The 15092-nt window shown below is 45.0% G+C and overlaps 1 protein-coding gene across 1 annotated transcript in view; it reads right to left on the reverse strand.

Moving 5' to 3' along the window:
* Positions 1 to 219: 219 nt before the first annotated feature.
* The window catches only part of LOC119394522 (tight junction protein ZO-1), a 521713-nt gene continuing 506840 nt past the window's right edge, over positions 220 to 15092 (reverse strand). Inside the window, exon 23 of the mRNA XM_049416099.1 lies at positions 220 to 1470. Within this exon, the coding sequence (XP_049272056.1) occupies positions 1257 to 1470 (214 nt within the window). The 3' untranslated portion in view covers positions 220 to 1256. The remainder of the gene's footprint in view (positions 1471 to 15092) is intronic.

The following is a 15092-nucleotide window of genomic DNA, read 5'->3' on the forward strand; positions in this document are numbered from 1 at the left end:
CTTACAGCAAGGCATGCGAACCATGCTCAGTGGAATCCTCAAAGTACAGGTATACATGGCCGACGTTACTGTAGCGGAAACTTTGAACTTTGGTGAACCAGTCATGAACTGGTTGCATGTTGCAAACCAGTTAGCGAACAGTTATGAATATTGGTTTCTCTGAACTGGAAGTGAATCAACGCTAAATAGAACATGTTGACACCAAGCCCAAAATTATTGCACGTTTGACACTGCTTAAAACTGAGATTTATAGATTTATTAGACATATATACATAGTCCATTGATACATTGTGAGTGAGGCTCCTGTGTGGAAGTCAGAATGCTAGTTACTTAAGAAAAAATAAAATTCATCTTGGTCAGCACCAGTTCCTGTCTTCGGTACAAGATGTTGATCATTGTAATCACTCAGTTGATTGTCTTATGAGTGTGCTAAGCACAATTAGATGCTTACAGGACCACAGACCAAGTGTGGCAAATGAACAAGCGTGTAGATCACGCAGTGATTTTTGTGTCAAGAAAGAACTGTGCACCTTTCTTCTCAAGGAAGTTATTTGAGATTTACATAGGGATGCCCTACGCACTGCTTCATTGAGGATGACATGTGACTTTGCTTATCATCCTGCACAATGGCACCGCTTGAAATGAGGTGGGGCATGTTGCATGAACATGAACCAGAGCCTCTGGTACACAGGAAGATGCAGCAAAGGAACACGAGTTGCAGATGCTATCCAAGGCAAAAGGTCTATTGACAGTGATGCTCCCCTCCAAGTGCAAATGTAACAGCACATTTCAATATCTTCTAGCTCCTTAAATATTAAATTGGTTCGATGATTTGACTAATTTGTCTTGGAAAACGACACGAGATGGGATGTTAAAACTTGCCATGTATACAGCCCAAGTACACCTGGTGAGGGGCACCTTTAGCAGTAGATACACAGCATTGGTATTGCAAATTTCACCGGTAACTATATTTTTTGCCTATTTTAGTTCCAAGACTGTTCAGCAGTTGGTCCCTTTACCGTTGAAGTGCATAGTTCAGTCTAAAGAGGTAAGTTCAGCATCAGGCATGTATTTCACAACAGCTTTCATTGGAAGAGAACAGAATGTCAGCACATAAAGCAGCATTTCCCACTCTCACACACGCATTGGGCCTGGGAAACAATTCTGCTTTTTGGGCACCACTCGATGACCTTATCTGACTGTCACTGGTCTTGCACACAAGATGGCACAGGTTGCATGGCCATAGTTTTGGGCCACTAGGGAGCTTGGGGAGGGGGTGGTCGGGTTGGCTCTGGTTTTCGGTACAACTCAAAAGCAGAACCTCTGTGCTCCCTGTTAGACAGGTCGAGTGCAGAACGTGGTGGCAGGTTGAGGTAGGGGCCTCCATAGGGTGGTGGCTCCTCCGATGCCCCCGACCACGGCCGTGGCCGGGTAGGCTTTGGTGGAGGTACGGGCCGCCCATCAGACAGCCTGCAGTGTGCAAAGCGTTTCTTTCAAAAATCTACTTTAAATAATTTCACGGTTGATCACAAAAAAGAGAAGGGCGAAAACACAGGCCATGGGCTTTCATATTACTTTCTTTGCGCTTACGCACACACACACACACGCACACACATATAAAAATAGCAGTGGCAAAGGAATCACGCTCGTTCATCCAGTGGCCAATCGTAAGAACTGAGTTTTGCGTATAATGCGCGATATGGCTGTGCTGCGTCGTGCCGCTTTTAACGCGATCGCGTTAGAGAGCTCGTGTCGCAGAAATTCCGGTGTTGGTGTCGGCACCGTTGGTTGTGAGCGAACAATCGAGAAAGATGCAAATAAAATAAACATTAAAAATCTTCGGTCCCATTGAGGATTGAACCCGGGCTGTTTGCGTGGCAAGCAGATGTCCAACCACAAAGCCACGATGTTACTTGCAGCTGCTTCGAAAAAAAAAAAAAAACACTACATAAATGCCATGTAGTGGAAGGAGTCTCTTTAATGCATTTTGTTCGGCAGGTGTCACGACGAAAATGAGCCCATTCGGCGATTTGTAGGCGCATTGGGGAGGCCATCAAACTACGTCAAAAACGGCTGGGATAGTGCAGCCATCGCCGCTAAAAACACACACAAACTTTCAAACAGCTCTAAAAATGGACAACTATGTCCATCTAGTGGAAAACATATCAAGCCAATGCCTGCTAGGAGGCGTTGATCAAGCAAACAGCAAACGCTAGATAATGTGCTGCCATCTGTGAGGCATTGTGAGAAATATGTCTCGACTCTTCATGGCCTCCGAGATGGCGGGCGCGCGGCGTGTATCTCAGAGGCCATGCGACTCTTGCGCAGGGAAGTGCTTTAGATCGAAAACCTGTACCATTTGCGTGCGTGCGTGTGTCTGTGTGTGTAACAATACACATTAATAAGTATGCACTTAGTGGTTGAAGTGCGCACTAGGGGCCGAATTTCGCTATCGCGTTCAACTCTTAGACTGTCTACCATCCTTCATCACTTTTCTGTTTTGTACCGCAATAGAAAGCGTACCGCCTGAAGTGTCCAACCTTGCAGCGGTTTCTCTGGAAAGTGAGTAGAAATCTTTAAAACAGAATTTCTCTATCTGCGTTCGGTCTTCTTCCATTGGCGTGAAACATGCCCACAACACTGGTTGGTAGACGCGATGACGACTGTAGTGCCGGTAAAAATTAAAAACGAAAGCACGTGATTTCTATAGGATTACTTTATTTTTGCTGAACCCTATTGTAATGAATGTAACAGTCGTTTTCAGTGCCCTAGTGGTTAAATGAAGCCTTATTATACGATTACAGAACACTTGTTCTGCTGTAATCGCAGTCTATGCATTTATTTTAGCACTGCTGTTGCAATCCAAGCCAAGTCGATTCATAAAAAAGAGACAATAAATGCGCGTCTTCACAGCGCAGCACATGAGACATCCTAACAACAATACAGCGAGTGGCACAGTACGACCAGTGCGGAGAGCCGCATAGCATAGCGCATGAGTTGAAGCAGACAAAATCGAAGACGGTGCCGCAAGCAGCGCCACCGGGCACCTTTTTGGATGCGTGAGAAAAAAAAAGCAAAAAATTACTCTCTGACGCAATCGAAAGGTGCCTCAAGTGCGTGAAATACAATTTCAAGTTATACGTGTTTGTTTTTAAGCAAAATGATTCTACCTGCGAGGATTTGTCATACCAGTAGATTAAACCACATTGCCGTTGGGTGACGCTAGCGGTCATTCCTTCACAATCTTCAACATCAAATTAAAAATATAATTCCTTTTTTATGGGGCAAAAGCATGCTCGTTGCCGCCGATGTGACGAATGATCTTCTCATTTTCACCGCAATCAGAAAAATTTTTCCGAGCGGTAGACAGTCCCTTTAAGGGTCCCCCAATTTTTTCAACTTTGTTCTCTTATTAACCTTGTGGCACTTGAGAGGAAGCTAAAAAACTAAAACAATGATCTCAGTGCTGCGTGCCATGTTCTGTTTTGAGACGTTAAACCCAAAATATTATTATTACTGTTTGCGATCTCAAACTGTTTGCAGTATAATGCTAGCATGTGATTGTGTTCCTGCTGGAAAGAAGTACAGAAAAGGTGTAGCTCTGATGTCATCCCTTACTTTTTATTTTTTTTAATTTCTTTTACTCCATGTGACGTGCAATCTAGTAATACTGTCATATTACCAGTGTGCAGTGACGCTACCAAAGACTTCTGATTTGGAGCAATTTTTGGAGCAACAGAATTTTCATTTTGGAGCACTTTGGAGCAGGTAATTTTGCATCTGGGAGCACTCTAGAGCAGCTAATTTCACATTCCAGAGTACATCAGAGAAGCAAGTTGCATTTACATTCAAGCAACTGAATAGTTATTAGGGGGCTCTTATGAAGAGCTAGAAATATTTGGAGTCATTGCAAATCTCATGGAGAAGATCATCTCAGGAGCACTCCATATTTCACTCGACAATGCAAAAATAAGGGCGTCATGCAGTTGAGTGTTCTGGAATACCCTCTTAAGCAATTATTTTTGACACTAGCATATGAACAGAATACTGGATCAATAAAATTGTACTTCATAAAATAACACACTAAATACATCTATGTGGTTATCAGCAGACGTGGTAGACAAACGCAGCGACGTACAACAGTACCTCAATGCTAGAGTCACACTGTCCCTAATGCATTTACCTAAGATGACCCCAAGGCGAAAGCCGGGTTCTTCACTTAGCTAGCCCCAAAAAGCCAACATCCTCTGTCACTCGGGCCTCTCTGTGCTGTAGCAACAGCATTCTTGCAGTGTTTCCAGACTATTGTATGCGCATGCGCTGGGTTGTCTGGATGATGGAGATCAGCTTCAAGTGAGCTTCCGCGGAAATGTCCGAGAGTGCGTTCAACGGGGGACTACATAATATAACAAACATCATTTTCCTTTACATCAAAGCAGCATACAGCTAGGACATTCCGTTTGTATGCTGCCGAAAACCCCGTAGTGCCCTTTAGGGAGCAGTGCAAAAGAAAAACTCACGGAGTTCCTATGCGTTTGCCTAATATGACTTGAAGGCAAAAGCCATGTCCTTCTTTTTCTTCCCACTTTATCTACTGACCGTCCCTCGCACCTCTCTGAAAGCTTTCTGCACCTGACGTGGTTTTGCACTGTCTCCAGGATCGGAGGCATTGCAAGCTTTCTGCTCCTCACCTGGTTCTGCATTGCCTCCATGATTGACACACCGATCACGGAGGCAGTGCAAAGTGACAATGTCATGTGATGACGTCATCACGGGTTGTCACGGTGTATGACGTCATCACGTGATGATTTCTTGCATCACTCGTGTTGACGCCGCCGACGGTCAATTTTTGTGTTTGATGAGACGTCTAAGGCTTTCGCATTAATATTGCGTATTGAACGTTAACAGCCTGGCTGTTAACAACCTGGCATTACATACCGATCTGGCCTCCACCATGTCACCTCTGTGCCGTGCGCTGAACAGCTTCTTTCATGGTGCACCTCACAGAGTGGAATAGCTCCTCAATTTTAGAGCGCAGCTCTTAAGCGCCCGTCGCCGTCGCCATTGGTCATCGCCGTCGGTGGCGTAACCGATAAACATGAAAAAAATAAAATTAGAGATACCCAGGATCGAATGGGATTAGAACTCGAGCCCTCTGCGTGGCAATCGAGTATTCTACCACAGGGCCACGCTGGCGCTTGAAACTCATTTGCAAAAAGACCCTATGCAGGCGTCATGTCGGGCAAGGAATCGTGTTAACCGATGTAATATAGCGTGGCAGAAGAGTAAAATAGCAACCACTCATCACACAACACTAATTGCGCAACGAGGGTGTGGTTTAATATTTTCCACTTGCTGTAAAGCGCTCAGCCATAATTCATCATCATGAGCCACATCAACAAAGTGCAGATAATACCTTACAGATATGTAGCGGGTGCCTCGCTTATCTGCTGAATGACGAATAATGGCATAGTGGGTGCTGTCCTATTTAACGAAAATTATGCTTTAGGGCGTAGTCGATGCCTTGCGGAAAGCACAGTTGGCCTTGCCCCAACATGAAGCTGCGCTCAGAATTCACATTAGGCAGTACCGTAATCGTCGGTGAATTTTTAGGTGCGAAACACCTTAGGGTCTCTGCGTGTCGGCGGGCATTGTTGTCTGCTGTCGGGGCATGCAACGTCGAGTCCTGTCCATTTGCTTGCGTGCATCATCGTGTCCTGTCGATTTAGTTGAGTCAGTGATGCTACCGAGGACTTCTGATTTGGAGCAATTTTTGGAGCAGCAGAATTTCCGTTTTGGAGCACTTTGGAGCAGCAAAAATGTTCATCTTGGAGCACTTTGGAGCAGATAATTTTGCATCTGGGAGCACTCTGGAGCAGCAAATTTTACATCCTGCAGTGTACTACAGAAGCATATTGCATTAACATTCAAGCACCTGAATATTACTGTGGGGCTCTTATGAAGGCTAGAAATATTTCGATTCATTGCAAATCTGATGGAAAAAATCATCTCAGGAGAACTCCATACTTCACTCGCTAATGAAAAAATGAGGGCTCATGCAGTTGAGTGTTCTGAATTAACCCCTTCGGCGATTATTTTCGGCACTAGCAAATAAACAACTACCGGATCAATAAAATTGCAATTTATGAAATAACACTCTAAATACATCTACGTGGTTATCAGCAGGCGTGGTAGACAAACGCCGTGACGTAAAACAGTGAATCAATGCTAAAGAGTCACACTGTCCCTAATGTATTCCCCTGAGACGACTCAAAGGCGAAAGCCAAGTTCTTTTTCTCGATCGATGTGTTGATCCTGCCCCTCCCTCTCTGCAAGCTTTCTGCACCTCACCTGGTTTTGCGCTAGCTCCATGATCAGTGCACCAATCACAGAAGCAGTGTAAAGCGACGATGTCATGTGATGACGTCATCACGTGACATCACGATATATGACGCCATGATGACGTCACACGTTTTGACGATCTATGACTTGACGATGACATCACATGATGGTTATATTTTGCATCAATCGAACGCCGCCGACGGTCAATTTTTGTGTTTGATAAAGCATCTAAGGGTTTCGCATTGATATTGTGGATTGAACGTTAACAGCCTGGCCGTTAACAACCTGGTCTTACATACCAAACTGGCCTCCACCATGTCACCTCTGTGCCATGCGCGAAACAACTTCGCTTATCATCCACTTCACAGCTCCTCAATTAAAAAAAATTTATTGTGATAGCAATTATATGGACACTCTCGGCGGATTTTTGCCGTCGCCGTTGCCATAATTTTCCGTATAAAGTCCAAATTAATAACATCACCGCGCTCATTCTAGCCGCGGGTAAAAGCTCGCGAGCGCTGGCGACGAACGCGGCTGAAGCGGAGATTAAACTAGCCGGCCGTCTGTCTCCGTCGCACGGAGAGCGCATGAGATAACATCTTCCCGCGTGTGGGCCTGCCGTCGAATGCTCATCAAACGGAGAGGAAACGCCCCGCCCGTCTTTCGTAAGGAGCACGAAGGGACGCCAGGGGAGCGGAGGAGAGGACCGCATCGTTCGAAGGGCGCAGTCGCTTGCGCGCGCGCTATCTCGAGGCATCAGGAGACGGCTCGTGAACTTGCTGTGCTCTCAACGCTTACTTCGCGTTTAGAGAACTAAGAGCACCAAAACGCTTCGGTTCCTGGAGTGGCCATATTCCCTAAAACCAGCGTTTTGTTCAGTTACGCGAGATCGGATCCAAAAGAGTTAGCTGCTAGCTTTACTTCGTTTAATGATACAATTTGTTGGTATCGCATTCATTGCTTCGCCCTTCAGCGAAACTGAGTTTTTTTAACCGTCAGCTGTTGACCCTCGAAAGCGAGGGGCGGACGTGTAACATTGCGTAGCCGCTTCACTGTGGGCCGTCAGCGACGGGTCCGCTACTGACAGCTGCGCATTTGCGGCTGCTCCGACCAGGATATATGCTGTTATTAATGAGATTACATTTTTATAAAAGCAAGCGAAAAATTCGAATTGGAACCCTAGCTAGTGAGCTCAAAAGGGCAGGGCCTTTTAAGGGGTATTTAGCGCAGAGTGATTACAAACTCGGATGTGCTGGTGGAAGGAATTACGAAAAAGCTCTTCTGGATGAAGATCCATGGTTAAAGTATATCTGAGGAAAAGTGTCAACGCGTTCCCACCGTTCGCGTGCTCTTCCATAAACGCGAAGCAAGGAAAATTCGATATTGTTCCATATATCTACTGCTAGCGATCCCAGATTTCATTCCGCAATGTCCAGAAACGGAAGTGACAGACATTTTAGCGGCACGCATGTAGTTATTACTGAACACTGTTTTCATTATGTGCCGTACGACACTTGAAACGAGCTATCAGCAGCGTTTCGGGAACAGACGACGTCCGCCGATGAATTGCCGTCGCACTTTCTCGCTACTGATAGGCCTAGACGTCACGAGCCTCTGCGGAGAGCACGTTTTGCTGTCGAGCCGACTTGCAGAACAGAAGCTGCGTCGGCACCGTGCATGGCATCGTGGCTTACTCGGGACGCATGCACGAGCGCTATTTATTCAGCCGAATAATTCTTGGTCCATGGTTGCGACTTTGGCAGCCCCAAGATCAAGCTGCACATGTTCTGACGCGCAGGCGGTGCGATTGCCGGTGATAGACGCCGCCAAACCCGAGACTTTGGCGCAGTTTGGCGCAATTTTCGTTGATATTATCAGGATGGCGCAGTAAATACAATTTGGCGCACTTTGGCGCAGTTGGCGCAAGAGTGGAATCACTGGTTGAGTGCAAGAGAGGGCACCACCACCTCAGCGTTCGCCGTGTGGCGAGAGAGCGAATGGCGCGCGTTGACTATGGAAATGCTCTTTCTACAATAAACGCTGAACTACCAGCTCGCAAGGAACGAGAACGCACCCTCGCCCACGAGAGATAACGCTGACGATGGCAGCGTCTGCTAGCACTGCACTACCGTTCACCGGCCACCCCGTATATATAGGCACTGGACCTTGACCTGCAATGTAGTGCTGGCGGGAGATTTCTCTTGTGCGTAGTTGAATAATAAAGATTCACAGCGTGCATGTTTACTAAAAGCGGAGTGCGGGTCTCTGTGTGTAATCTTTCTTCTGTCTCTCATTGCCCATTAGCAATGATCTTACTGAGGGAAACACCGGCGCACACTGCATGCTTCGCCCCTCCACAGGTTTCACGTTAGTGGAGCTGAGACACCTTTTTTTAATTGCGAAGCATTTCTTAGCGAACTTCTGCGACTTTGAGCGCATCTCTCTATCTATCTATCTAGCCACCTACAACTTTGTGCTCTCCTGGCCGTTTCGTTAATGGGATATGTATGCCAAAATTGGTATGACATAACATGGCTGTATAAAGAACGTAAATGACAGGTCATAACATGAAAATCATGACATGCACGTCATGAACGGCATGATTTACATGCCGCGGTCTTCATGCTCTTGTGGCTGTTTCGTTAATTCAATATATACCAAAATTGGTATGATGTGACAGGAGTGTATGACGAACATAAGTGACAGGTTTTAAAGTGCAAATCATGACATGCATGTACTGTACAGCATGATTTACATGCTCGCGGCCGTTTAATTAAATAGATATATACTAAAATTAGTATGACGGCACATTTCCATATGATGAGCATAACTGACAGGTGCTAACATAAAAATCATGGCATGCATGTCATGTACGGCATGACTTACATGCCGTGCTCATGGTGCACTCGCGGCCGGTTCACTAGCTTGATATAGACCAAAGTTGGTATTGCGCGACATGACTGTATGACGAACATAAATGAAAGGTCCTAACATATAAATCATAAAAGGAGGAGTGCTACGCTGAAGCGATGAAGGAGACAAAGGAAGAGGATAAGGAAGTGTGTGTCTGTCTTGGAAGCAACTCGGGGTCAGCGTAGCAACCCTTCGCTCCTTTCATCTATTCATTCTTAAATTCTTAATTCATTCATTCGTAAATAAACACACCCTATCGTAACAATATGCATGTCATGTATGGTATGATTTACATGACACTGTCTTGGAGCGCTTCTGGCCGTATTGCTAACTGGATATATGCCAAAACTGGCATGGCATGAGATGAGTGCGTGACGAACATAAATGACATGTCATGCATTGTATATACTGCTAGAATATACCTTTCATTAGTGTGGTAGACACCAGATTGTACATGCATGCATACATGACAAATATGCAATATAGAGTGAACTAGATGTTATGAGATGAATTATTTCATTTGCCTCAAAGAAAAACCGGGCGATATATGCAGCTTTTTGGTGGCTGCTCATCGATTCGCACAGTACGTGAGACCTGTCGGATTTTTTTTATTGCGATAGCAATTATATGGACACTTTTGACGCGTTTTTGCCACCGCCGTTGCCATTGCCGTCATTTTCCGCATGAAGTCCAAATTGATAACATGAACCCACGCATCGTATGTTCAACCCGTGAGTAACAGCTCGCGAATGCTGCCGACGAACGCGGCTGAGGCGGAGATGAAACAAGCCGACCATCTCCGTTGCATGGAGGGCACATGCAATAACATCCACCAGCGTGCAAGACCTGCCATCGATTGCACATCAAACAGAGAGAACATGCCTCGCCTGTCTTTTGTAAGGAGCATGAAGGGACACCAGGGGAGAGAGGGGAAGGCTGCGTTGCTCGAAGGGCGCAGTTGCTGGCGCACGCACTATCTTGAGGCTTCAAGAGACGGCTCGTAAACTTGCTGTGCTCTCAACGCTTACTTCGCGTTTAGAGAACTGACAGCACGAAAACAGCTTCGGTCCCTGGAGTGGCAATATTCCCTTAAACCAGTGTTTTGTTGAGTTACGCAAGATCGGATCGAAAAGAGTTAGCTGCTAGCCTCTATCTTTTCGTCCACTTTACTTTCTTCACATTTATATCCTAATCACTACAAATAACACCCCCTATACTTTCCTTGGCATTATTGTCTGTTAGTTCTCATTAATGTTCATCTAACAAAGAAAAATGAGCCCTTAAAAGTCGCCTTCTTTCCTTCATTCATAGCGAGGATCTCGTTCTGGCAGACTTGATGCCTTCAGGTAGTATGCGAGGGATTATTGGTCAGCTACCAGCTCGTAAAAAGATCACGTGCTACGTGACGCCAACAGGCAGAAGAAGAGCGTTCGACACTCGCCACCATGGCTGCGATCGGCGCTGACTAACACTTCTAGGTTTAAATGCACACATATATACCCCATAAAGTGGACGGGAAGATGACCGCCGCCTTAGCTCAGTGGTAGAGCATCGGGCGTGTTATTTGAAGGTCGCAGGTTCGGTCCCTGCTGGCGGCAAGTTATCACTTCGTCCACTTTACTTTCTTCACATTTATATCCTAATCACTACAAATAACACCCTCTATACTTTCCTTGGCATTATTGTCTGTTAGTTCTCATTAATGTTGTGTCTAACAAAGAAAAACGAGCCCTTAAAAGTCGCCTTCTTTCCTTAATACAATTTATTGTAATAACGTTTAGTAGTGCTTCCACTGGGGCTAGTTGGTATGGCATTGCGAAGTGAGAAGAACTTGAAATAACGTTTAGTAGTGCTTCCACTGGGGCTAGTTGATATGACATTGCGAAGAACTCGAAATAAAGTTTAGTAGTGCTGCCACTGGGGCTAGTTGGTATGACACTGCGAAGTGAGAAGAACTCGAAACGACATTTAGTAGTGCTTCCACTGGGGCTACTTGGTATGACATTGCAAAGTGAGAAGAACTTGAAATAACGTTTAGTAGTGCTTCCACTGGGGCTAGTTGGTATGACATTGCGAAGAACTTGAAATAAAGTTTAGTAGTGCTTCCACTGGGGCTAGTTGGTATGACATTGCAAAGTGAGATGAACTCGAAATAACATTTAGTAGTGCTTCCACTGGGGCTAGTTGGTATGACATTGCAAAGTGAGAAGAACTTGAAATAACGTTTAGTAGTGCTTCCACTGGGGCTAGTTGGTATGACATTGCGAAGAACTCGAAATAAAGTTTAGTGGTGCTGCCACTGGGGCTAGTTGGTATGACACTGCGAAGTGAGAAGAACTCGAAACAACATTTAGTAGTGCTTCCACTGGGGCTAGTTGGTATGACATTGCGAAGAACTTGAAATAAAGTTTAGTAGTGCTTTCACTGGGGCTAGTTGGTATGACATTGCGAAGTGAGAACTCGAAATAATGTTTAGTAGTGCTTCTACTGGAGCTAGTTGGCATAGCATTGCGAAGTGAGAACTCGAAATAACGTTCAGTAGTGCTTCCACTGGGGCTAGTTGGTATGTCATTGCGAAGTGAGAACTCAATATAACGTTTAGTAGTGCTTCCACTGGGGCTGGAATAATGTTTAGTAAACAATAAACAACCAGGAGCCGCAGCAAGCGGAAGTGCAATGCGACTGATCGAGCTCGCCAATGACGTCAATTGCTGACATTGTGTCACGTTGCCGAAGTGGGCGGAGTCATGATGACGGGCTACGCCTCCTCCTCCCTGTGGAGGAGAAGGGTGGCGAGGCCGCGCGAGATTTTGAAACCAGCTGAAACGGATGTTCTAACCCCTGTAACTTCCTTATTATAGCACATACTCGCAAAATTCTTGTGGCAGCATGTTCACATAGCAAAAGTGCGCATATTTCTCTTCATTACAATTTTTGGACCTTGGGGTTGTTTACTGGCCCTTTAAGGCTTCTTAAGATACATTTTCTCTAAAACTACTATACGTACAGCGTTCGGGTTTGCTAAATTTTATTTGTCAGCATCTCTTCTTTCAATAAAACTTGAATTACAATTGCATTAGAAGTACTGACATTTCTGAAATTTTTTTAGCAAAGCAAGTACTTTTTGTCCTTATTTTTTAAGTAAAACTGGCAAAAAAATTAGAACTATGCCGCATGCGTACACCATTCTAGTTTAGTAGCTTCGTATCGATGTTTGGTTTATTCTGGCAAAAAATCAACTTTCTGTTTTTTCAAATCCTTTTGATAATGTGGCTAATGTAACAACAAAATTGATTTCAGGATACTGAGAGTTAAAGAGGAAAAACAAGTTTATTTCATGTTTTGTTCAAAAAGAAGATTTACTGAACAATTTAATTAATAGCAACCAGCCATATAGTCATCAGACGAATCAGCTTCTAGCTTCTTTTCTTGTTTTCTTGGTTGCCTGGCTTGTTTTGTCATCTTTTCTGTCTCGCAACTGGCCAAATACTGTCGATGGCAGTCAATCTCATGCAACCATATACCAGTGTTGCGCCTCTGTGATATGTCAAACGGCCTTGAGAACGTTTCCTCGGGCCATGCAGGCCTTTTTGAAAGTTTGAACGATTTTAAAGGTGGCAGTTCTGAGGGTTTCTGCTCCAAGGAACACGATCCATTGTGTTCTCTTTGAGTGCCATGGTTCCTCCGCATTCTGTGCAGACACAGTTACTTGTAATCGTGGTTAGTAGAAGCTCCACATTAATCAAAGCGTAGCCATTGTCACTACAGGTAAGATTTTGTCCTCGCGGTAACGCGGAATGAGGTCAAAGATTACTTGCTGAAAACTCGACTTGCTGCGCAACCAGCAGGAAAGAAGGAGGGAGACAGGAAAGAGCGCCCTCCTTCTTTCCTGCTGGTTGCGCAGCAAGTCAAGTTTACAAGTATGAACCCACTAGTCTGCAAAGAAGTTTTGCTGCTTGCTGAAGTGCTTGCACGACTGCTCCCGGTCTTGTTTCTGTTAGCAGCCAAAGCGTGTCGATTTGCAATTATACTGCGCTTTCTAAACAGTTGCTTTGATTTGTGAAAACGAGAATATCTTTTGCCGCTGCAACAAAATCAACAAAGGCGAAACTAAACTTCAAATAAATGCAAAGAATGGCGTCTCACTCACACAAGGCAAGTGGACTCGGTAAATGCCACGCGTGTTAAAGAAGACTGCACCACGTGCCTTTAGGTAGCTTATTAGCAGCTGTCAAAACAACATGAACACCGTATCTACTTGCCACTTTCTTCAGTTTGTGAAATACACAATGAATGTAAGGAATACCTACGACACGTTTTTTGCTATCACTTCCTTCAACCATGCTCGGATATAATAAAACCAACTTCTTTAAAGGAGTACTGACACGATTTTGAGACATCGCAAAAGGGACATTTTTTGTTTCCTCAGTATGCAGCGTCAACGCTCCACACACTGGAGACAGAGAACACGTATAAAATATTTTGCTTTGATTTTAAAGTTTTCGTCGCGGAGCATCTGCAAGCCAGCGTTGCTGCAATGAACATTATCCCGACGAGTCAACACAGTTCGCCTGAGTTTGCGTGCTCTGCATCATGCATGCAGGCTAAATCGCAGAAATCACTGTCAGGATCACTGGACGACGATTCACTCATCGTTGTTTATGTGCACCATGAGCAGATGACAGATTTCCGCTAGTATACGTCACGAGTTGCTGTCTCCTCGTGACATCACACTGCTATGACACGTCGCTGAGAAGCTGCCCTGTCGATATTGAAACCGAAAGTGTTTTTTTAAGGTAGCGGTAATAAAAATATATTCAATGCATTCCCAGGCACCACCATACTCGTTTCAGGTTTCTCGACACCAGTATTTGTATTAAGAGCAATATGCCTAAAATTTTTAAAATTCGTGTCAGTATTCCTTTAAACATTCAGTGACAGTGGCCACTGTAACGCGAGGATAACCTACATATTTTAGACGCATAACTTGTGTGTTAAAGCTGGCACTCATTTTGTGCTAACACGACTTGGTGAAGGAAGACTGAAGGCATGACATGGCTATACCGTTTTTAACGCAATAGCATTAGAGCTTGTGTCGCAATAATTCCGATGTCGGTGACGGTGTCGCAACAGACGCTTGTGAGCGAAAAATCGTCCGCGAGCGAAAAATCGAGAAAGATGCAAATAAAATAAACAATAAAAATCTTCGGTCCCATTGAGGACCGAACCCGGGCAGTTTGCGTGGCAAGCAGGTGTCCCACCACAAGGCCACAATGTTACTTGCAACTGTTTCGGGAAAAAACAGTACATAAATGCCATGTAGTGGAAGGAGTCTCCTTAACGCATTTTGTTCGGCAAGTGTTACGACGAAAATGAGCACATTCGGCGATTTGTAGGCCCATTGGCAAGGCCATCAAACTACGTTTTTTGCATGACGCTATGCTTCGACAAAAGCCGGGGTAGTGCAGCCATCGCTGCTAAAAACACACACGAACTTTCAAAGAGCTCCAAAAATGGACAACTATGTCCACCTAGCGGAAAACATAGCAAGCCAACGTCTTCTTTTATGGCCTCCGAGATAGCGGACGCGCGGCGTCCCCACCATCTCGGAGGCCATGCTCCTTTCTAGAGGAGGCGTTGATCAAGCAAACAGCAAACATTAGATAATGTGCTGCCATCTGTGCGGCATTGTGAGAAATATGTCTCGACTCTAGCAGAGGGAAGTGCTTTAGATCGAAAACCTGTACCAGTGCCTGTACCATTACTATAGATACACAGCGCGCACGTGTGTGTGTCTGTGTGTAACAACACACATTAATAAGTATGCACTTAGTGGT

This window comes from Rhipicephalus sanguineus, chromosome 5 (assembly GCF_013339695.2).
Source record: "Rhipicephalus sanguineus isolate Rsan-2018 chromosome 5, BIME_Rsan_1.4, whole genome shotgun sequence".
NCBI lineage: Eukaryota > Metazoa > Arthropoda > Arachnida > Ixodida > Ixodidae > Rhipicephalus > Rhipicephalus sanguineus.